Here is a 23,141-nt window from a genome sequence, read left to right as displayed (position 1 = left end):
TGCTATTCAGTTGCAAGCTGTTGTTGACCAGTTGCTTTCCTCTTCGTTTCTCATTTAAGTGTGTACTTTTCCATTAATTCAAACCATCAGGCTCCTGAATAAAATGGGGATAACTTCACCCAACTTCACTTGCCCCATCATTGAAATGTTCCCACAGCCAACGTACTCACTTTCAAGGACCGTTCATCTCATGTTCTCGTTAATTTTTGCTATTTATTTATATTCGCATTTGCAGTTTGTTGTCTTCTGCACTCGGGCTGATCTTTCATTGATTCTGTTATAGTTACTATTCGATAGATTTGCTGAGCATGTCCACAGGAAAATGAATCTCAACATTCAAAGTAAATTCGCACAAAATGCTGGAGGAACTCAGCAGGCCAGTCAGCATCTGTGGAAAAAAGTACAGTCGACATTTCCGCCCAAGAACCTTCGGCAGGATTGAAATTTATTATCAAAGTACGTATATGTCACTATATACTACCCTGAGATTCATTTTCTTGCGGGCATTCAGAGTAGAATGAAAAACTCCACACAAAGAACAAAGTGCAAAAGGCAAGCTGTGCAAATACAAAAAGGATAGATAAATAGATGGTTAATTCTGAAAACATGGGTTGTAGAGTCATGGAAAGTGGGCCCACAAGTTCACTTGATCACTACAGCGTTGTGGTATGTACTTTGATAATAAAATTTACTTTGAACTTTGAAGTTGAATGTAAATTTATTATCAAGGTATGTATATCTCACCAAATACTACCCTGAGATTCACATTAAAATGCAATTGAATTAATGAAAGACTTCACACAAAGACTGACAAACAACCAATGAGCGGAAGAAGGTAAACTGTGCACATTGAGTATCGAGAACATGTGATGTAGAGTCCTTAAAAGTGAGTCTGTGGTTTGTGGAATCAGTTCAGTGTTGAGGTGAGTGAGGTTATCCACACTGGTTCTAGAGCCTGATGGTTGCGGGGTAATAACCGTTCCTGGACCTGGTGGTGTGTGACCCCAGGCTCCTGTGCCTCCTGCCTGTTGGTAGCAGTGAGAAGAGAGCATGGCCTGGGTGATGGGGGCCCTTGATGATGGATGCTGTTCTATTTCCTTTTTCTGTCTGTTTTACTGTGAATGCCTTCAAGAAAATGAATCTGACAGTTGTGTATGGAGACGTGTGTACTCTGATAATCAATGCACTTTGAACTGTCCTCAACTTGTAGCTAAGGAGTCAGAGCTGGAGTTCATTGTGTAGGGATTTTTCTTCTTGATCAGCTGATGAAAGAAGAATTAGGGAGGGAGAAGAGCTAGTTAATAAAACTGCACAATTATTTATTATTCACAGCTATAACTTTGATTTGGAATTCCAGCAGGTTGCTTCAGTAGTGATGTTTTTAAATAAAAACCTGAGAAGTAATGGACTAAGGGGCAGACACCAGAAACTACAGATGCTGGAATCTGGAGTAGCAAACAGTTTGCAGGAAAGTCTCACTGGGTTGAGCTGTAAGTCTGGGAGGGAACTGAGTGAGGGGCAGTTCCAGCGATCTCCATTACCGAGCCAAAGTCTCACTCGCTGATGCAGCCCAGTCCGTCACAGGAAAAGCCCTCCCCACCACTGAGCACAATTACAAGGAGCACTACCACAAGAAAGCAGCATCCATCGTCAGGGACCCCCACCATCCAGGCCTTGCTCTCTTCTCACTGCTGCCGTCGGGAAGGAGGTACAGGAGCCTTGGGTCCAACACCACCAGGTTTAGGAATGGTTACTATCCTTCAGCCCTTCAGGCTCCTGAACCAGCATGGACATCTTCACTCACCACAACGCTGTAGTGACCGAGTGCACTTGTGGGCCCACTTTCCATGACTCCACAACCCATGTTTTCAGAATTAACCATCTATTTATCTATCCTTTTTGTATTTGCACAGCTTGTCTTTTGCACTTTGTTCTTTGTGTGGAGCTTTTCATTCTACTCTGAATGCCCGCAAGAAAATGAATCTCAGGGTAGTATATAGTGACACACACGTACTTTGATAATAAATTTCAGTCCTGCTGAAGGTTCTCGGGCGGAAATGTCGACTGTACTTTTTCCCACAGATGCTGACTGGCCTGCTGAGTTCCTCCAGCATTTTGTGCGAATTTACTTTGAATGTTGACTTCAATATGGGAGTCTGTTTTAACTGGATTTTTTTTTCCTTCCACATTTCCCTTCCCAACCCGAATTCTTTTCCAAAGGTGGGAAACCATATTGATGTGTTAACTTCAAAGTGGGTGGCTCAGGATGCTGGGATTGGGGCAGGAGTCGACTCTTACTTCGAGTACCTGGTGAAAGGAGCCATTCTGTTGCAAGACGAAGGCCTGATGTCGTCTTTCCTTGGTGAGAGCTGTGCTTTAGTTAAACCTGTGTTGTTGTCACCACTGTGGCGCATTTTGAATTGAATTGGTTCGTTACATGTATCAGGATACAGTGAAGAGCTTTTCTCGCACGCTGTTTATACAGATCAGATCATTACAAGGTGCGTTAAGGTAGTGCAAGGTTTATTAGAGCAATAAAATGCAGAATAGTAACAGCTGCAGAGAAAGTCTAGTGCAGGTAAACATTAAAGTGCAAGATCATAACGAGGTAGATTGTGAGGTCAGGAGTCTGTCCTGTTGCACCAGGGAACTATTCAATAACAGCGGGGTAGAAGATGTCCTTGAGCCTGGTAGTACGTGCTTTCAAGGCTTTTTGTATCTGCCCTTCCATTCTATCTGAGCTGTCCTCCTCCTTCAAAGAACAGGGTTTTCCTTCTTCCACCATAGATACTGCCCTCACCTGCATCTCTTCCATTTCCCTAACATCTGCGCTCACCCCATCTTCCCACCATCTCAACGGTGATAAAGTTCCTCTTGTCCTTCCCTGCCACCCCATCAGCCTCCGCATCCAACACATCATCCTCCATAACTTAAGCCATCTCCAAAAGGATCCTACCACCAAACATATCTTTAAGCGTATCTTCCCCCCCCCCCCCCGCTTTCTACAGGGATCGTTCCCTCTATGATTCCCCCGACCGTTCATACCTCCCCACTAATCTCTTTCTCAGCACTTACCCTTGCAGCCAAAGTGCTGCCCCTGCCCATTCACCATTGCATTTTGTGTGTGTTGCTTTTGAAACTTCTGCCTGATGGAAGAAGGGAGAATGTCCATGACAGGTGGGGTCTTTGATTGAATTGGCTTAGAACACTGAACTGTGAACTTTACTGAGGCAGTGAGAAGCATAGACAGAGTTTGTGGAGGGAAACTAGTTTCCATGATGTGTTGAGCTGTGTCCACAATTCTTGCTCATAGTTTTCAGGGAGGGATAATGTGGAATGGCTGACAGAGGGTTAGAAAATGCTGCTTGTGTTGCACACACAAAATGCTGGAGGAGCTCAGTAAGTCAGACAGCATCTATAGAGGGGAATAGACTGTTGACATTCCAGCCAAAATGCTGACTGCTTATTTCCTTCTGTAGATGCTCTCTGACCTGCTGAGTTCCTCCAGCATTTCGCATGTGTTGCTCAGGATTCCCAGCATCTGGTGTTCTCTTGTGTCTGTGATTTGATACCTACGCTCTGCTGAGATGTGTTTAAAAAGAATTTTACAGAGGCAGCGACAAATATAGATAGAGTTCATGGAGGGTAGGCTGGTCCACTGCTCTTACTGTAAGGCATAACGTGGAGGAGTAGAAAATATATTAAAGGATTTTGTGCTGTATCTTGCCTATTGTGTACTACCCACCTGGCAATCCTAGAGGAGTGTTTTACTCTCTGTTTTGTGTGGGCGAAGTGCCTTGGTTACAGCCTACCACCTGTGCCTAAGGGGGCAAATAAAATGCTTGACTTTATTGGCCAAGGCATGGGATAGTAGAGCAGGAGGTTATGCTAGAAGATTGAGGGGGGATCTTATTGAAACGTATAAAATTCTAAAGGGTTTGGACAGGCTAGATGCAGGAAGATTGTTTCCGATGTTGGGGAAGTCCAGAACGAGGGGTCACAGTTTAAGGATAAAAGGGAAGCCTTTTAGGACCGAGATGGGGAAAAACTTCTTCACACAGAGAATGGTGAGTCTGTGGAATTCTCTGCCACAGGAAACAGTTGAGGCCAGTTCATTGGCTATATTTAAGAGGAAGTTATATATGGCCCTTGTGGCTAAAGGGATGAGGGGGTATGGAGAGAAAGCAGGTACAGGGTTCTGAGTTGGATGATCAGCCATGATCATAACAGAAAGGCGGTACAGGCTCGAAGGGCCAAAGGGCCTACTCCTGCACCTATTTTCTATGTTTTTCTAGAACTATATAAAGCATTAGCAACACACACAAAATGCTGGATGAACTCCACCATTCAGGCAGCATCTATGGAGAGGAGTAAACAGTCAGTGTATCAAGCTGAGACCTTTCATCAGGACTTGAAAGGAGGGGGAGAGAAGCTAACTATGCCTCCTTTCTTTCCAGTGCTGATGAAGGGTCTCAGCCCGAAACGTTGAGTGTTTGACCTCCTCCATAGATGCTGCCTGACCTGCTGAGTTCCTCCAGCATTTTGTGTGTGTTCCTCCGGATCTCCGGAAGTTCATGTGTTTATGTTAGTCCATCGTTTGGTTTTACAGCTAGTATAGTGAATACTTCTAGTCTTTATGCTCTCAAAGAATGAGGCAGCCATCAAGAGGGTGCAGAGGAGACCTATGGAGATATTGTCAGGGCTAGAGGGTTCTAGTTATGAGGAGAGGCTGTCTTCATTGGGTACTTTGTTCAGAACACAGACTTAAGGGGAGATTTAATGAAGATCAGAGGCTGACATAAGGATGCATTTCCTGTAGGAGAGGATACTGAAACAAGACGGCATAGTTTTAAGCTAATTCCTTAAAGGATTAGGGGGAGGCTAACAGTAACTTAATTCACCCAAGTGACAGGGATTTGGAACTTCCTGCCCGACTGTGAGGTGGAGACAAACTCACCGCATGTTTGGAAGCACAGGGTTGATCCAACTGCAGGGTGAGAGCGGAGGAGGTGAGGTTAACCTGAGGTCCCATTTTAAACTGGCGTGGACATGGTGAGCTGAATTGCCTCCTCCTTTGGTATAAATTTCCATATTTTAGCTGAATCGCAGCTGTTTTTGATCTGATTTCAGCATAAGAAGGGGAAGGGAATCTGTTAGTGCAAACATATCAGCTTGCATTAGTGTTCAGAAGACGGAAAATTATTTAAATCATTTACTAGAGATGTGGACATGGATATAAAATATATTTTTTAAATGTTCTTTCTGTTAATAATCAGAACATTTAGATGGAGATTGCCCATGCTCCAGAGGACCCATGACATTCTGAGCCAGATTCTGAATTATCAACGCTAATCAAAATGGGCCTCAACTGTCACACAAATCACTGGGGAATGAATGCGGTTTATTAAATAGAGTCATAGAGCATTCCAGCACAGAAACAGGCCCTTTAGCCCATCTAGTCAATGCAGAACTGTTATTCTGCCCAGTCCCATCAGCCCACATACCTGTCCCATCCTTAAAATATCCAAATTTCTCTTAAATGTTGAAGTCAAGCCTGCATCCATCACTTCTTCCGGCAACTCGTTCAACACTCACACCACACTGAGTGAAGAAGTTCCCCCTCTGGTTCCCCTTAAATACTTCACCTTTTACTCTTAATCTATGACCTTTAGTTCTAGTCTAATTCTAGTTCTAGTCTCACCTGGTCTCAGTGGAAAAAGCCTGCTTGCATTCATCCTATCTATACCCCTCAAGGTATCTTTCCCATAGACAGGTGACCAGAACTGCACACAGTAGTCCAAATTAGACCTTACCAATGTTAGACTTCAGCATAGCATCTCAACTCTTGTACCCAATACATTGATTTATGAAGGCCTGTTTCCTTTGTCATTATCTCTATTTTGTTCCTCTCAGTTCACTTATTTCCTTTTTTTTGTAGACTATGAGAAAGTGATTAAGAATTACACCAAATTTGATGATTGGTATGTCTGGGTTCAGATGTACAAAGGCACCGTCTCCATGCCTGTCTTTCAGTCTCTGGAAGCTTTCTGGCCAGGACTACAGGTCAGTTATTCATCCCCTTGGTTGGACTTTTACTTTTGTAATGTTTCCTTAAAATGTTAATGGATTAAAGTTTTTTTTTCTCCATAGCATACTCTATAAGCTGTTAAAACTCGGATTGACTAGAGAAAATGGATTCTGTTTGAACTAGGTGTCACTTTTAGGAGAAGTTTTGATAGATGGCTCCCAGTTTCCTGGGCCAGTTCGTCAGTCTGTGTGTAAGGTGAAGTAGGATGTATGTTGACAGTGTTCTCCTTTCAACAGAGGCAGTGAAGAGTAGTCAAATTCAAAGTAAATGTATTATCAAAGTAGACCCCCATCTATTCTTTGCAGATTTGTGTATTCAACTTCAATAACCCTGGTTTATTTTGCAAAACACAGCAATCTCAAGCTTATTTCTTTTAGGTCAAACCCTATTGTACTTGGGTGGCGGGGTGGAAATGCATCTCTACCAAATGAGGTGCAAGACACTCCTTCCCTCCACTAGGCTGCAGGTCACCCTTGGGCAAGGTGTAGCACCTGCTCATCCCCCCCCCGATAGGTGTCACGTGAAGCCATGGGAGCAGGTGGTGGATGGTCGTATGAGCAGCCGGTGCGTATCACAAGTCCTGGTTATGCGACTGCTGATACCAGGCAGACAATTTGCAGAAAAATTTGCCAAGAACAATCATAGTCATGGAAAGACCATGATTCCCCCACATCATACGATACGGCACTTAATGAGCGAACGTACTACCTCATTTCTTGCAGGCATGTTCAGGAAAATAAATAAAAACAGTGGAATTTATGAAAAAATTATACATAGGCAAAAACTACAAACAGCCAATGTGCAAAAGACCAATTATGCAAATTAAAATATATTCTGTGTGTGTTAAAAATAAAATATTGTGAAGTGCTTGAAAGTGAGTCCGTAGGTTTTGGGACCAGTTCACAGTTGAGGTGAGTGAAGTTATCCACACTGGTTCAGGAGCCTGATGGTTGAGGGGTAATAACTGTTGGGAAGGGTACTTGACAAAGCTGAGGGCTCTGTGAATGGCTGTCTTGTTGAGTGTACTGGCTACATTCCTGGTTTTGTACAGTCTTTCCATAGTATTAATGTACAGACCTGTGTAAAAGCCTGAGACACACATATACAGCGAGGGTGTCTAACACTTTTGCACAGTACTGTAGTAATTTTATGTATTGCACTGTACTGTACTGCTGCCACAAAAAAAACAAAGGGGTCAGGGAGAGGGGACTCGTAGTTGGGAGAGGGGAAGGCAGAGGGAAGCACCAGAGGGACATTCTGTAATGATCAATAAACCAATTGTTTGGAATCAAATGACCTTGCCTGGAGCGCCCACGCCAACCCCCCTCTCCCATCCCTGGCATTCCTCCTTTGCCACCTGTCCCACTCCTCTCGTATGGTGCTCCAACCTTGCCATTCCCAACATCCTTTGCTCCTGCCGGAATTATAAACTCGCCCTCTGCACCACGTTGACAAGTACAGTACTGTGCAGAAGCCTTAGGCACCCTAGCTCTGTCACCCAAGACTTCTGCACAGTTCTATAGCTGTGCACTCGGGCTGGAGTTTGAAATCTTCAGCAGTCTCTGCGGCATTTGACTCTGGAGCTGATGTTATTGTTTCTGTGTTTCCTCCCGTAGAGTTTAGTTGGTGACATCCATAATGCAATGAAAACTTTCCACAACTACTACCAGGTTTGGAAACAGTACGGGGGGCTCCCCGAGTTCTACAGCATCCCCCAGGGCTCGACTGTCGACAAGCGAGAAGGCTACCCACTTCGACCAGGTGAATAGAAGCTCGACCATGTATTAAACTTTATTTAGAGATTATCCCTTTGAGCCACGCCACCCCAGCGACCCCCCGATTCAACCCCCAGCCTAATCACGGGGCAATTTACATTAACCAATTAACTTACCAACCAATACAGCTTTGGACTGTGGGAGGAAACTGGAGCACTCGGAGAAAACCCATGCATTCCACAGGGAGGATGTATAGACTCTTTACAGATGACATTGGAATTGAACTCCGAACAACAGCGCCCCGAGCTGTATTAACATTGCGCTAACCGCTACACTATGGTAGCGCCCATGTGATGTGAACACAACTGGCAGCCATCCCAAGCGTTATTAAAGTTCAAAGTAAATTTATTATCGAAGTTGAGTATATGTCTCCATATACAACCCTGAGATTCATTTACTTGCAGGCATACTCAGTAAATCTATAATAGGGTAATAAAGATAATGGATTCAATGAAAGGCCACACCAACTTGGGTGTTCAGCCAGTGAGCAAATACAAAAAGAAAGAGATGATAATAAATAATCCATAAATATTGAGGACATGAGTCCTTGAAAGATTTACGTCAGTAATGGTCTCACCAGCAGAAACAAGATGGATGACAACTGAGCTGGTCGACGTCGGGCTGCAGGATGGGCCCTGCAGATGTCCATTTCATGTAGAGCAAGTGAAATTTCACACCCCCTTTCAGGACATACCGAAGCACTTTGCAACAAACCAGGTTCTGATTCAGATATACTACTCCGGCCGTTCGCGTTAACAATCAACCCAAACCAGGGATGTGCTGGGGGCAGCCCGCGAGTGTCTGGCATTGTCCCAGTGCCCAGCGGAACAACACAAACAGAAGCAACAACAGCAGAGAAAGCCCCTTTCCCACCCACCCACCATCAGGACAGGCCACCTCTGGGACTCTTAAAGATCAAGCCTCCGATCTCCAGTAGCCTGGCCCGGATTCACGGACGTTGGGCCTCTAATCTTTGAACAAGCCGACCCGGGTTTTTGATTTGAGTTCTCTTCCTCCAGACTCACTGATTTCAACCTTTGACCTTTGGACTTCTACCTCCGGACTTTGACCTTCGTTTTTCCCCTCTAGACCTTATTGACCTCTGGGTTTCAACCCCAGGGCATGCCAGGCACAGGATTTTGACCTTGGTGCCTCTACTTCTAGACTCGCATGGACCTCTGACCCAGCTGGTCGCCAGGATCACTAACCTTCAACCGTGGAGCACTCCAAACACCAGCTCCCACCCCTGACCTCCAACTCCCCCTCATCTTTGTCCTGAACTTGGTTTATATAAAGTATACATATTTAAATAATAAATATACTTTGAACTTTGATTTCCACATTATTTGACATTCCGCCAAGGGCGACTGAATTCTGACTAACTAGTTGCATCACCGTCTGGTATGGAGGGGTCACTGTACAGGACTGGAAAAGGCTGCAGAGGGTTACAGCAGGCTCCATCATGGGCACTAGCCTCCACAGCATTGAGGACATCCTCAAAACGCCTCAAAATGACAGCATCCATCATTAAGGACGCAGATCACCTCGAACATGGCCTCTTCTCAGGGAGGAGTACAGGATCCTGAAGGCACACACTCAGTGTTTTAGGAACAGCTTTGGTCCCCTCAGATTTTGTATAAATACATGAAGTATATATATATATATAATTTATAGTATATTTTATTGCATTGTACTGCCGTTGCAAAAGGAGCCAATTTTACAACATATGCCAGTGATATTACACCTGATTCTGACTCTGGCAGTCCGGACTTGCCTCACTAACAGGAGCGGTTTGTTGTTACAGAGCTTATAGAGAGTGCCATGTATCTGTATCGAGCAACAGGAGACCCAACCTTCCTGGAACTGGGCAGGGATGTCATTGAGGCCATTGAGAAGATAAGTCGTGTGGATTGTGGATTTGCTACTGTAAGTACTGCCCTGGGTCAGTAATTGTAAAAAAGTTGCCCTTAGTTTGTAGCAACTGAGTAGATTTCCAGAAATTCAGTGTCAATGGGACTTTCCTTTGTTAATTTTGGTTTAGTTCAGGAACATTGAGTCGTGGTCGCCAACCCGTCGATTGTGATCGACTGGTCGATCTTTGGGACTTTCCCAGTAGAACCCGCAAAAAATGAAAAATAAATACACAAATACTGTTGAGAGATTGTTTCCGGGTTGCGGGGTTTTAGTTCCGTCCTTTCTGCCCAGTGCGCATGTGAGTAGCTCCCCTGCCACGCACTACACAATGCACTTCTGTGGTCCCCAACCACAGAAACAATATGAGTCAGCTGCACCTTTCCTCATTCCCTGTCACGCCCATTGTTGGACTTGAACCCACGCGAGGTCATCAGTTGCCTAAATGCAGTGATACCCTCGCGCGGCCGGCGGGAAGTGCCGTTGCTACCGGCCTGGAGCGCGGACAGATGGGCGCCGACTCTAAACCTGTTTAGCACACCGAATGTTCGTGGGGAACCTGGTGCTAAAATATTTGCAGACGACCTAATTCGGGCTCAGTGTTTAGTAAGTAGCTGAGCAGCTACTGCGCTGCGATCTACTGAAACAAACTTTTGTCGGCCGATCGATCCTACAAGGGGCGCGGGCCTGGGCCTGTTGCTCTCCTCACTCGGTCGGTTGTTCTCTCCGGACTGCAACCGCCGTGGCCCCGGAACGGGAACCTCTGGCCCTGACCTTGTCCTCTCACCCCGCCCACGACCAGGCGCACCTGGCCAAGGCGTCTGGCAGCGGGCAGGAGGCTGTCTAAAGAGGCAATGAAGCCGTCAAAACTGCTTCGGTACCCTGAGTCCAAGCACCCTGCACTTAAAGACAAACCTACTGAGTTTTCTCAGTGGAAAAAACATGAGCAGCGCGGGACAGCAGCTAAGTGCCGAGAGCCGCAAAAATTAAATTGTGGAATAGACTGGACATAAGGAACCCCCTTCGAGTATCACTGTATTCCCGTTATATTTAACACCCACCCCCCACCGCTTGGCCGGTCCGCGGTGCAAAAATAAAGGGCAGGTACCCCTGGTGTTCATACATTATTTCTACTTCCGGGTTGTGGGGTTTTACTTCCGGTCTTTTCTGCCCCGGTGCGCGTGCGTGTAACTATTTAGATTTGGGGTCGATCTCGCCTTTCACTAAGGCCGAGGTAGGGGATCTTGGGTTTAAAAAGGTTGGTGACCACTAACATAGAGCATACAGAGCATAGAACATATACCTAGGGCATATAAAGCAATGCAGCACAATACACACCCTTCAGTCCATGATGTTGTCTACCCTTTAACCTACTCCAAGGTTAATCTAACCCTTCCCTCCTACATAACCCTCCATTTTTCTGTCATCCATGTGCCTATCTAAGAGTCTCTTAAATGTCCCTTTAATTAGGAAATGGTCCAGCACATGGAGAGACTCAGCAAGGTTGAGTTTAAAACAAAGACAGCCAACACATGTTTTTTGGAAGGGAAGGCATGATTGAGGTTTTTTTTTGGGGGGGCGAGGCTGTAAAGGGAAGAATTCAGGGTTTACAAAGAGTGAGTACAGGATGATAATAATCATTTTAAAAAAAATCAATGGCTGACTACTTTGGAAAGACTGACGAGTTTGATTACACATCGGATAATTGCTTCATGTATCCTGAGCTACTGGAACAGTATTTTGAAGCAAATGAAATAGCCAACAAGAAGCGACTAGCAATTTTGCTAAGTGCATTAGGTTTAAAGGAGTACAGTTTGGATCGAAGTTTGACTGTTCCAACCAAACCTTCAGAAATGAGTTTTCCTGATATTGTCAAAGAAATGCAGGAACGTTTAGAACCAGAGCCATTGTTGATTGCAGAATCCTTTAGGTTTCATAAGCAGAATCAAATAGAAGTGGATTCCATGTCAGTGTAGACTGAGAGATCATTTAGCATGTGGAATCTTAAAAGAAAGCATTCAAAAGCATTCTTAACATTTTGTTTGTGCTGCTCTGAAATGCAGCATCTGCAGAATCTCTTGTGTTCAGGTAGTTCTTTAGGGTGTGTTTATCTTTCTGCTGTGGATAAAACCTCAAATACCTTAGTTTCTAGTATCTTTCATTCACAAGGGAAGATGGTCATTATGTTACTGGAGCATTAATCCTCCCATGACAGCTGTGCAGTTTAATTTCTGTTAATTAAATAATCAATCTGGAATTAAAAGTTAATATCAGCAGTACTGCAAATGTCAAGACTCTCCTGAATGGCTCCAGATGGGCAGCAACATGTTTGGTTTCTAACCAGTTCCCCTCCTTCCCCCCTCCCATTGGTACACTTTATGAAATCCTCATTACCTAATCCATTAACAGAGAACCAGGATAACAGAGTCTCAAAATATCTTCAACTTTCATCTTTACATATTGACCTGGCTAAATGTCTCCATCTCCCAAATGAATTGGGGGGAGTCTAGGACCAGAGAGCATGGCCTCAGAATACAAGGACGTCTCTTTAGAACAGAGATAAGGAGGAATTTCTTTAGAGGATGGTGCATTCATTGCCACAGACAGATGTGGAGGCCAAGTCATTGGTATATTTGAAGTGGAAGTTGATGGGTTCTCGGTTAGTAAGAGTGTCAAAGGTTACAGAGAGAAGGCAGGAGAATTGGGGTTGTGAGAGAGAATAAACCAATCATGATTATGGAGTAGACTGAATGGGCCAGTTGGCCTAATTCTGCTCCTATGTCTTATGAAATAATCTTCTTGCATTTGAAGTTCACTCAGTCAGTTGTCCAGAAACCACAGTGAGTTGTGTGTCTGTGGGCAAGGCCATGCTTGGCTAACGGTGGGTGCCATGGTAATGTGACAGAACAACACTATCACAGCTTGGAGCGTCAGAGTTTCGAGTTCAATTCCAGTGTGTCATCTGTAAGGAGCCTGTACATCCTCCCCATGGAATGCATGGGTTTTCCCCGGGTGCTCCAGTTTCCTCCCACAGTCCAAAGATGTAGGTTGATTGGTCGTTGTAAGTTGTCCTGTGATTATACTAGGGCTAAATTTGGTGACTAGGCGATGTGGCTCAAAGATTCAAAGTACGTTTATTATCAAGCTATGTATGTGGTATTCGTCTTCCCCAGACAGTCACAAAACATAGAAAGAAAATCATGGAACCCATTCAATGAAAAACATCAACCCCCTCCCCCAACATGCAAAGAAAATTGCGCAAATGGCAACAACAAAAATAAATGATAAACACAGAATATAAAACACAAAATGGAAAGAGTCCAGGTATATTCAGTTCAGTTCAGTATTTGTTATCTGCAGGCCTTCTCGAGTGAAGGGCAGGAAGGAGCCTATTCTGCGCTGTATCTTCAATAAATAAATAATTTCCAGAGGCCACTATTGATGGACAGCAGGATTTTTTTTCTCCTTGTCCTACGCCACTTTGCATATTCATTCATTCATAGAGTAAGGAGAAACACAGCATGCAAACGGGCTGCTTGGCCCGTTAACTCCGATCCAACCGTCAAACACCCAATTTTACCCTAATTCTACCTATTCTCCTTAGCACTTACCTACACACAATGTGCAACGTACAGTGACAAGCTAATCTACCAGCCTGCACAATTCAAAGTTCTACGCAAATTTATTATCAAAGTATCTATATATATGTCGCCATATACAACCACGAAATGTATTTATGGCTATTCACAATAGATAACAGAGAGGCACAATAGAATCAATAAACCCCCACACACACACGCACACACACGCGCACACACACGCGCACACACACACACACACACACACACACACACACACACACACACACACACACACACACACACACACACACACACACACACACACACACACAAAGACAGACAAACGACCAATGTGCAAAAGAAGACAAACTGTGCAAATACATCCCAAATTAATAATAATAAATACTATCAAGAACGTGAGTTGTAGAGTCCTTGAAAGTGAGTCCATAGGTTGTGGAATCGGTTCAGTGTGGAGGTGAGTGAAGGTATCCCCTCTGGTTCAGGAGCCTGATGGCTGAGGGGTAGTAATGTTCCTGAACCTGGTGGTGTGAGTCTTGAGGTTCCTGTACCTCCACCCTGATGGTAGCAGCGAGAAGAGAGCATGGCCTGGATAGTGAGGGTCCTTCATGATGGATGCTGCTTTCTTGTGGAAACACTCCTTGTAGTTGTGCTCAGTGGTGGGATGTGGAGGAAAACTGGAGCACCCGGGGGTGGGGGGGTGGGGGGGGTGCTCACACAGTCAGACAGGATGTGCAAGCTGCGTGTACATACCGTTTGGGCCTCAGGCTGCAATTGTACCTGTTATATTTCTATATTTTATTTTATTATTGACATGGATGTGTACTATTATGAATTGAATTATAGGGGAGGGTTGAATAGGTTAGGACTTTATTCCCTGAAGTGTAGAAGAATGAGAGGAGATTTGATGGGAATATACAAAATAGAGTGGTAAAGAAAGGGTAAATGCAAGCAAGCTTTTTTCCATTGAGGTTGGGTGAGACTAGAACTAGAGGTCATAGGTTATGGGTGAAAGGTGAAATGTTTAAGGGGAACAAGAAGGGAAATTGTTTCACTCAGAGGGTGGTGAGAGTATGGAATGAGCTGCCAATAGGCGTGGTGGATGTGGGCTTGATTGTACCTGTAAGTGAAGGCTAGATACCTACATGGGTGGGAGAGGTATGGAAGGCTATGCTCAATGGGACTTGATAGTATACCAGTTTGACACAGACTAGATGGGCTAAAGGGCCTGTTTCTGTGCTGTAATGCTGTATGACTTTAATTGTTTTGGTTACGATCAGTAGTTGAGTACTGTACCTATTCTTGTAGTCCTGATGGCTGACTTGTTTTGGTATTTTAGGTCCGGGACTTGCGTGACCACAAACTGGACAACCGCATGGAGTCCTTCTTCCTGGCAGAGACCGTGAAGTACCTCTACTTGCTGTTCGACCCCGACAACTTCCTCCACAACGACGGGACCACCTTCCACACGGTCACCACCCCCTACGGCGAATGCGTGCTGGGGGCCGGCGGCTATCTGTTCAACACGGAGGCGCACCCCATCGACCCCGCGGCCCTGCACTGCTGCAGCCAGCACCGGGAGGAGCGCTGGGAAGTCGAGGCGCTGATGCACGAGTTCCGCAGCGCGCGGTACGCGGGGGCGGGGCTGCACGTGGGAGGCTCTTCGCAACAGGCTCAAGCTCAAAGCAAGAGCAAGTGGACGGCTGAAGATGGGAACGAAGGAAAAAGAAAAACAAATAAGAAAATTCCCGTGCTGAGTTGCCCAAGCCAGCACTTCAGCTCCAAACTTGCTGTGTTGGGTCAAGTGTTTACAGACTCGTCCTAATCTTAACCTTGGATCAGGGGCTCCCAACCTGGGTCCACTGACCCCTTGGTTAATGATAGGGGCCCATGGCATAAAACAGATTGGGAACCCCTGCCTTACATCTTTATTTATGGAACTGTGAAATAAAGTTTTATATAGGATTTTCCAAATTTCTTTTGTGGTCAGTGGATCTGAATGACAATGAATTCTACACCACGAGGTATCTGGTGTTGAGCAGTTTTGGGCCCCTTATCTAAGAAAGGTTGTGCTGGCATTGGAGAGGGTCCAGTGGAGGGTCAGGTTAAATGAAAGGGTAAATATATGAGGAGCATGGCTCTGGGTCTGTACTTGCTGGAGTTAGAAGAACGGGGTGGGCGGGTGGAATCTCATTGAAACTTGCTGAATATTGGAAGGCCTAGATAGACTGGGTGTGGAGAGGATGTTTCCTATAGTGGGTGGGTCTAGAACCAGAGAGCACAGATAGAATGGATGTGGAGAGGATGTTTCCTATAGTGGGTGGGTCTAGAACCAGAGAGCACAGATAGAATGGATGTGGAGAGGATGTTTCCTATAGTGGGTGGGTCTAGAACCAGGGAGCACAGATAGAGTGGATGTGGAGAGGATGTTTCCTATAGTGGGTGGGTCTAGAACCAGAGAGCACAGATAGAATGGATGTGGAGAGATGTTTCCTATAGTGGGTGGGTCTAGAACCAGGGAGCACAGATAGAGTGGATGTGGAGAGGATGTTTCCTATAGTGGGTGGGTCTAGAACCAGAGAGCACAGATAGAATGGATGTGGAGAGGATGTTTCCTATAGTGGGTGGGTCTAGAACCAGAGAGCACAGCTTCAATACAAGAACATCCATTTAGAACAGAGATGAGGAGGAATTTCTTTAGCCAGAGAGTGGCGAATCAGTGGAATTCACTGGCACAGACGACTGTGAAGTTGTTGGTATATTTAAAGTTGAGGCTGATAGACTCTTGAGTAGTAAGGACATGGAAGGTTACGGGGAGAACAAGGAGAACGGGGTTAAGAGAGATAATAAATCAGCCTTGATGGAATGGTGGAAAATATCCGATGGACTGCAAGGCCTGATTCTCCTCCTATGTCTTGTGTCTTAATTACCTCCAGAGGTTCAAATCACTGGGATCTTCACGATTGTTATTTAAAGGACAGATTGCAAGTAGGATGAGACGTTTGCTACAGACAGAAACTTCTGTGTGCTCATGATATCATGCAGAATATTACAATTGAATTAAATATTAAACAGTACAGGGTAGGCCCTTCGATCCATGATGTCTGTGCTGTACATGATGCCTAATTAAATTAAATCTCCTCTTCCTGCCCATGATCCATACTCCTGCATTCCCTGAACTCACCTGACTATCTAAAAGCCTCTGTGGTATCGGTATCGGCTTCCATTAGTTCCTCTGACAGCCAGTTCCAGGCTCACTGTATTTATAATATTTTTTAAAAAGCTTTCCTTCTTCAGACTTTCCTCCGCAACTTAAATGAACATCCTCCAGTATGTCATTTGCCTCAGAAGAAAGATTCTGTGTGTCTTGAGTTTTAAGTTCTGATTGCAGCTACCGCATAATTGTACTGCAGACCACAGTAATTAAATGTCTGACCATTCTTAGGATGAAGGAGGAATCTTGACAAGAACATTGCAGACCATCGTACAAGACAGTATGCATGCAGTGGTATGTCAGCGTCGTGGTTAACACAGTGCTTTACATTGTAGGCAATCTGGGTTCAATTCTGTATGTTTTCCGCATGACGACACAGGTTTCCTCTGGGTGGTCCTGTTTCCACCCAGTGTCTAAAGATAGATAGATAGATACTTTATTCATCCCCATGGGGAAATTCAACTTTTTTTCCAATGTCCCATACACTTGTTGTAGCAAAACTAATTACATACAATACTTAACTCAGTAAAAAAAATATGATATGCATCTAAATCACTATCTCAAAAAGCATTAATAATAGCTTTTAAAAAGTTCTTAAGTCCTGGCAGTTGAATTGTAAAGCCTAATGGCATTGGGGAGTATTGACCTCTTCATCCTGTCTGAGGAGCATTGCATCGATAGTAACCTGTCGCTGAAACTGCTTCTCTGTCTCTGGATGGTGCTATGTAGAGGATGTTCAGAGTTTTCCACAATTGACCGTATCCTACTCAGCGCCCTTCGCTCAGCTACCGATGTTAAACTCTCCAGTACTTTGCCCACGACAGAGCCCACCTTCCTTACCAGCTTATTAAGACGTGAGGCGTCCCTCTTCTTAAAGACGTACCAGTTGTAGGTTAATTGGTCAATGGAAATTGTCCTGAGAATAGGGTAGTCGCTTGGCAGTGTGGTTCAAATTGCTGGGAGGGCCTGTTCCACGCTGTATTGCAATAATAAATAAATAAACTGAAACACCCCCCCCCCCCATTTCTTTGGGCTCCGTAAGCCTAGGGAATGCACGTTCCGGTCCCGCCAAACCCGTGAGAAGGGGACGGCTCTCCCACCCCAAACCCCAGTTTGTGTGGATGCTGCATAATTTGCTGCCCTGGTGCCAGGAAACAACAGACAGCACCCTGCATTCGGTTAAAGGAATTATATTTATGAATCTTAACTAAAGGGTCAGTAGAAAAACAGAGGGGAGGGGGAGAAAAAACAGAAAGGGCCCATTATAATTAAACAGTCAAATGTTCACAAGTTGAAACTCAACTCTTCCAAAAGTCACACTCACCGATCCTCTGTAGACCCTGGCACCGTGCTCCATCGAATCACAGTCCCCCACCAGGTCAAATCCTACAAACTGTTCTATCCAGTGTCTTCTCTCTTCATCTCCTGCCAAACCAAGGACCCGGGCTCACACCGGTGTCAGGTGTACAGCACAGAAACCCCGCTCCCCTGATTGGACAGCTCACATTCCAAAGCACCTGTTGTCTCTAACCATAACCCAAACACTGCGTGTACAGAAAGACCATCACGTTAGCAGTGAAACCTTTCCCAGGGTGTTACGAAACAAAATGCTGAAGGAATTCAGCACGTCAGGCAGCACCTATCAAAAGGATTAAAGAGTTGACGTTTCGGGCCACCTCATTTCCTATTGGCATGTACTTGTTTCACTTTTAAAGTCTTACCAGGCCCTGATGCAACCTGTCAATTTACACCCCACCACCAGAAGTTTGTCAAAGTTTTAGATATCATGCTGAATCTTCGTAAACATCTATTAAAGTAGAGGGGCTGTTGTGCTTACTTCGTAATTGTACTTGTGTTGGGCCGAGGACAGGTCCTCAGAAGTGATAACACCCAAGAATTTAAAGTTGTTGACCCTCTCCACCTCTGATCCTCTGATGAGGACTGGCTGTTTTCCTCTTTCTGGAGTCAACAATCATCTCCTTGGTCTTGCTGACATTGAGTGAGAGGTGGTTGTTCTGTCAGCACTCGGCCAAATACCCAGTCTCCCTGACTCGTCGCCACCTTTGTGTTTTGGCCAATGACAGCGGCATTGTCAGCAAACTTCCAGAGGGGGAAAAAATGCTGTTTCCACCCTTCTCCTGGCAACCTGAACAAATCAATGAACTAATGTGAATTCCAGAATTGAAACGTCCTGAAAATACTACATCTTGAGGCATGACTATGCTACATTTGTACTTGACAAACTTCTCTGGACGTTGGAATAAAGTGTGCCTTGAGAGGCTTGCCTTTCTCTCAGTTCTTAAACAGCCGGTTGCCTGGATTAGAGAACGTTTTATGAGGATATGTTGAGTGAGCTGGGTCTTTTTGGAGTGACGGAGGGTGAGAGGCAGTTTGATAGAGGTGTACAAGATAAGAGACTTAGGTTGAGTAGATAGACAGAGGTTTTTCCCCAGGGCAGAAATGGCTAATATGGAGGTGGGGAGACATAATTTTAGGGTGATTGGGGGAAATTTTAGGAGGGGGTGTCAGAGGTAAGTTTTTTTTTCCACACAGAATGGTGGGTGCATGGAATGTGCTGTCAAGAGTGGTGGTTCAGGCACGTGAAATTAGAGATATTTTATGAACTCTTAGGCTCGTGGATGATATGGAGGCAGATGGGGAGGAAAGGGTTAGATTGATCTTAGAGTAAAAAGATTGGTACAACATGGGCTGAAGGCCCTGCCCTGTGCTGTAGTGTAATGTGTTGTGTTTTCTATTTAGAATATATAGGAGGAAGCCATTTGGCCCTTTGTAGTGATGCCAGCTCTTTGTAAGTTGCTATCTAATTAGTCCCGCTTCTTTGCTCTTTTCCTCTTGACATGCATTTTGCTTTACTTTTAAAGTCTTAAGCAACTGGTTGTCTTTTCAGTTATTTTTAGAACTCCTTTCAGATAACTTGGTACTTAATTTTTTAAAAATCTCCCCTCCTCCTCCTCCCCCCCCACCACCTTTGACTTAACCATTGCAAGTATTATTTTCCATTAGTTTATCTTGAGTTTTCCATCCTCGCGTTCTGCTGGAATGCACACACAGGTCTGTACCCGACAGCTGCTGCTTTTCAGTGTGTCTGTTGTTTTCCTGGTGGGTGTGGGGAGGGAAATGTAATTCACAGCAGCCGAAGCCCCACTGGGGGAGAGATGAGCAAGAGACTACAGAAACACCAGGGATTTCTTAATTTAAGTACTTGTGCTTAAATAGACTGGTGTAAACCAGCTAGGAAATTGAAGACTTCCTGCTGAATATGTATCGTGGACAGGAGGTGAATGTCGCAGCAATCAAAGTGATGTCTTGGGAGGAATAATTAAGCATTTTCCGCTCCCAGACAATGCACGATTCACAGTGAAGATGACAGCTACTTTCTGCCAGGAAGTTCTCAATTCCTTCATGAAACCTCCCCCTTTATTAACTAAGGAGGTGGCCCGGTAGCACAACGCTATTATAGCGCCAGTGACTGGGAGGCGATTCTGCTGCTGTCTGTGAGGAGTCTGCACGTTATCCCCCATGACCATGAGGGTTTCTCTGGTTTCTTCCCACATTCCAAAGACGTGTGGGTTAGTTAGTTGTGTGTGTAGTTAGGTGGTGAGGGCTCATTGGGCCCAAAGAGCCTGTTACCATGTTGTATCTTTAAATCAACTTCAGTAAGACAAAGGAGGTGGTGATGGACTTTAGGAAGACTAAGCCTGCACTGCTCCCTGTTACTGTTACCATTCATGGTGAGGACTTGTAAGTACCTGGGGGTGCACCTGGATGACAGACTTGAGTGGAGAATCAACACACAGCCTGTGTACAAGAAGGGCCAGAGTCACCTCTACTTCCTGAGGAGAATGAGGTCCTTTGGAGTGTGCAGGCCTCTCCTTCACCTGTTCTACCAGTCTGTTGTCACCAGTACAATCTTCTGCGCAGTGGTGTGCTGGGACAATGGCATCAACTCGGGTGATGCCAACAGGCTAAATAAACTGATTAGAAAGGCTGGCTCTGTTATAGGAGTCAAACTGGACACACTGGAGGCTGTGGTAGAACAAAGGACCCTACAGAAAATCCTGGCAATTCTGGACAATGTTTCTCAGCCTCTGCATGCCACATTGGCTGATCAGAGGAGCACTTTTAGTAATAGACTGAGACAACTGTGCTGCTCCAAAGAGCGCTAAATGAGGTCATTCTTACCCTCGGCCATTAGGCTCTATAATGAGTCAACCTATAGCCGGGGAAGTGACGACCCCCTCCTGTTAGACTGTTTGAGGTAACTATTTTTTATTCTTTCTTACTTCTAATATTTGTATATCTATGCACTTGGAATGCTACTGTGACACTAATTTCCTTTGGGATCAATAAAGTATCTACCTATTTATCTAAAAATAAAATATATTAATAGGCAGAGAAGTCTATAGGTTCTATAAAAATTCCCTTCGACTTGAGGCACAGAATACATCTGAGATCTACGCTTGGGAAGTAAGTGTCAACAGTAAGACTGAAAAGACTTACAAACGTTTGTAAAAAAATTGAGGAAACCTTAACTTCAGGAGGCCTGAAGAAGGGTTGTGGCCCGAAAAGTCGACAATCTACTCATTTCCAACAATGTTGTCTGACCTGCTGAGCTCCTCCAACATTTTGTGCGTGTACCTTTATCTTTTGCAATCTTCATTCTCTAATTCCCCATCAAAAAGATCTGCTCCTGAATGTTATCAACTTCCTGGTTAAATAATATTTATCAATGCTTTTATATCCTAATAAAATACGTTCTTTTAACTTTGTTCTTGGATTGTGGTATGTAGGTTCTGGCGATGAATCCTGACTGCCTTGGGTGAGTGTAGTGTGAGCAGAGGGCTTGGCGAGTCGCCTTGTTCCTGAACACTGCAAGATTTCCGGACCCTTATTTTAGAATTTATCCCTGAATTTCCTGAGTCATATAAATTGGAAATTTAGTCTATTAGATATCAGTTTACCACCAGTTCAGGATTGGGAAGACTGAGGCAGATATTCTTCGTACTTGCACCATAGGTATTGTGTCGTTTTGAAGATGTGGGTTTCAATGTTAGAGTGCAATGTGCATCCACTGTAACAAGGACACAATTAGTGTCTGTGACCAAGAATCTCTTGTAGGCTGTATAATATAATCCTTTCCCATAGATGTCACTTACCCCACTCTGACCTCACTGAGGGACTTGTCCTCCTCTTCTTAAAACATAGGAGCAGAATTAGACCACTCGCCTTATCAAGTCTACTCTACCATTCCATCATGGCTGACTTTCGGTTCAGAACCTATAAATTCCCTCTAATTGAATTCTTCTGCTTCAAATGTCCAGGGTCCGAACATCTGGAATTCCCCCTTGCATCTCAACCCTCTGAAAATCAGAAAAGAGTACAGATGCTGAAAGTCTGAAATTTAAAAAAAAACAGAAAATGCTGGAAGATTCCCAGCCTTACTTATGGCATGGACCCCTACTATTTATTATCTGAGGTGTCCTTGGACCCAGGTTATGGGGAGATTAACTGCAGATGTAGATTGGACTGCTGAGTATTACCAGCATTTCAGAAGCACAAGAGATTCTGCAGATGCTAGAAATATTGAACAACAAGCATAAAATATCTGGCGGAACTTAGCTGGTCAGGCAGCACCTATGGAGAGGAATAAAGAGTTCATGTTTCAGTCCAGTGCTGATGAAGGGTGTCGGCAGCCCACAACAATGACTGCTTATCCCCTCCATAGATGCTGCCTAACCTGCTGAATTCCTCCAGCATATTTTGTGTGTCCACCGTACCCCCACTACCAACACCCCACGTCCACCTGACTTTCTTGCAAAGAAAACACCAGGCCATCACTCCGGGAGTGCTGGAGTGCTGCACCTCTGTGGTGCATAGATTTGAAGGGAGACCTTGAGCAGAATGTATCATGCGTGCCCACGATAGCATAAGAAGAAGGTAATACTTATGCTCCATCCTTGAACCAGAGGGGATAACACTGAACCAGCCCACAACCTATGGTCTCACTTTGAAGGACCCAACAACTCATGTTCTTGATATGTATGGCTTGTTTGTTATTTTTTGAACATTGGTTGTTCGTTTTGTGTGTTCTTATTGATTCTATTGTGTTTCTCTGTAATTACCGTGAATACCCTCAAGAGAATTAATTTCAGGGTTATATACAGTGACAGATATGTACTTGGCAGTGAATTTACTTTAAACATTTTCTTTGGTGAAACCCACATATGAATGCTTTCCCATAACCGTTTCCGGCAACGCGTCCCAATTGTTAACTTTTGCATGATAGGGGCACACCGAGCCCCCTACAATTAAGTAATAAAAGAGAGGTTATGGGTTAACGATCCCAATAGTGCCTCTCCAAACACTTCGAAATTTAAATGCATGACCTTAATTTTGTTGAAGATTCAGACCGAAATTAATTAGCTTCGAGGGTTTTGAAAATCCTATTACACACAGGTTCTGAGCTGAGTTCAGCGGCCACTTGTGCTGATGCGGTGAAAAATAATGAGCGGATGCTTTAAAATGAAAACGTG

General features: G+C 44.6%; 1 protein-coding gene across 1 annotated transcript in view; it reads left to right on the top strand.

Annotated features, from left to right (window-relative positions):
- edem2 (ER degradation enhancer, mannosidase alpha-like 2) overlaps positions 1 to 15,347 on the top strand; it is a 46,180-nt gene extending 30,833 nt beyond the window's left edge. Inside the window, exons 7-11 of the mRNA XM_073062073.1 lie at positions 2,221 to 2,362; positions 5,939 to 6,063; positions 7,705 to 7,849; positions 9,668 to 9,789; positions 14,713 to 15,347. Coding sequence (XP_072918174.1) covers positions 2,221 to 2,362; positions 5,939 to 6,063; positions 7,705 to 7,849; positions 9,668 to 9,789; positions 14,713 to 15,198 — 1,020 coding nt within the window. The 3' untranslated portion in view covers positions 15,199 to 15,347. The remainder of the gene's footprint in view (positions 1 to 2,220; positions 2,363 to 5,938; positions 6,064 to 7,704; positions 7,850 to 9,667; positions 9,790 to 14,712) is intronic.
- Positions 15,348 to 23,141: the final 7,794 nt, after the last annotated feature.

Source organism: Hemitrygon akajei, chromosome 11 (genome assembly GCF_048418815.1).
Source record: "Hemitrygon akajei chromosome 11, sHemAka1.3, whole genome shotgun sequence".
In the NCBI taxonomy this organism is placed as follows: domain Eukaryota; kingdom Metazoa; phylum Chordata; class Chondrichthyes; order Myliobatiformes; family Dasyatidae; genus Hemitrygon; species Hemitrygon akajei.
Note: the sequence above shows the minus strand (reverse complement) of the source record. Positions and strands in the feature narration are given on the sequence as shown.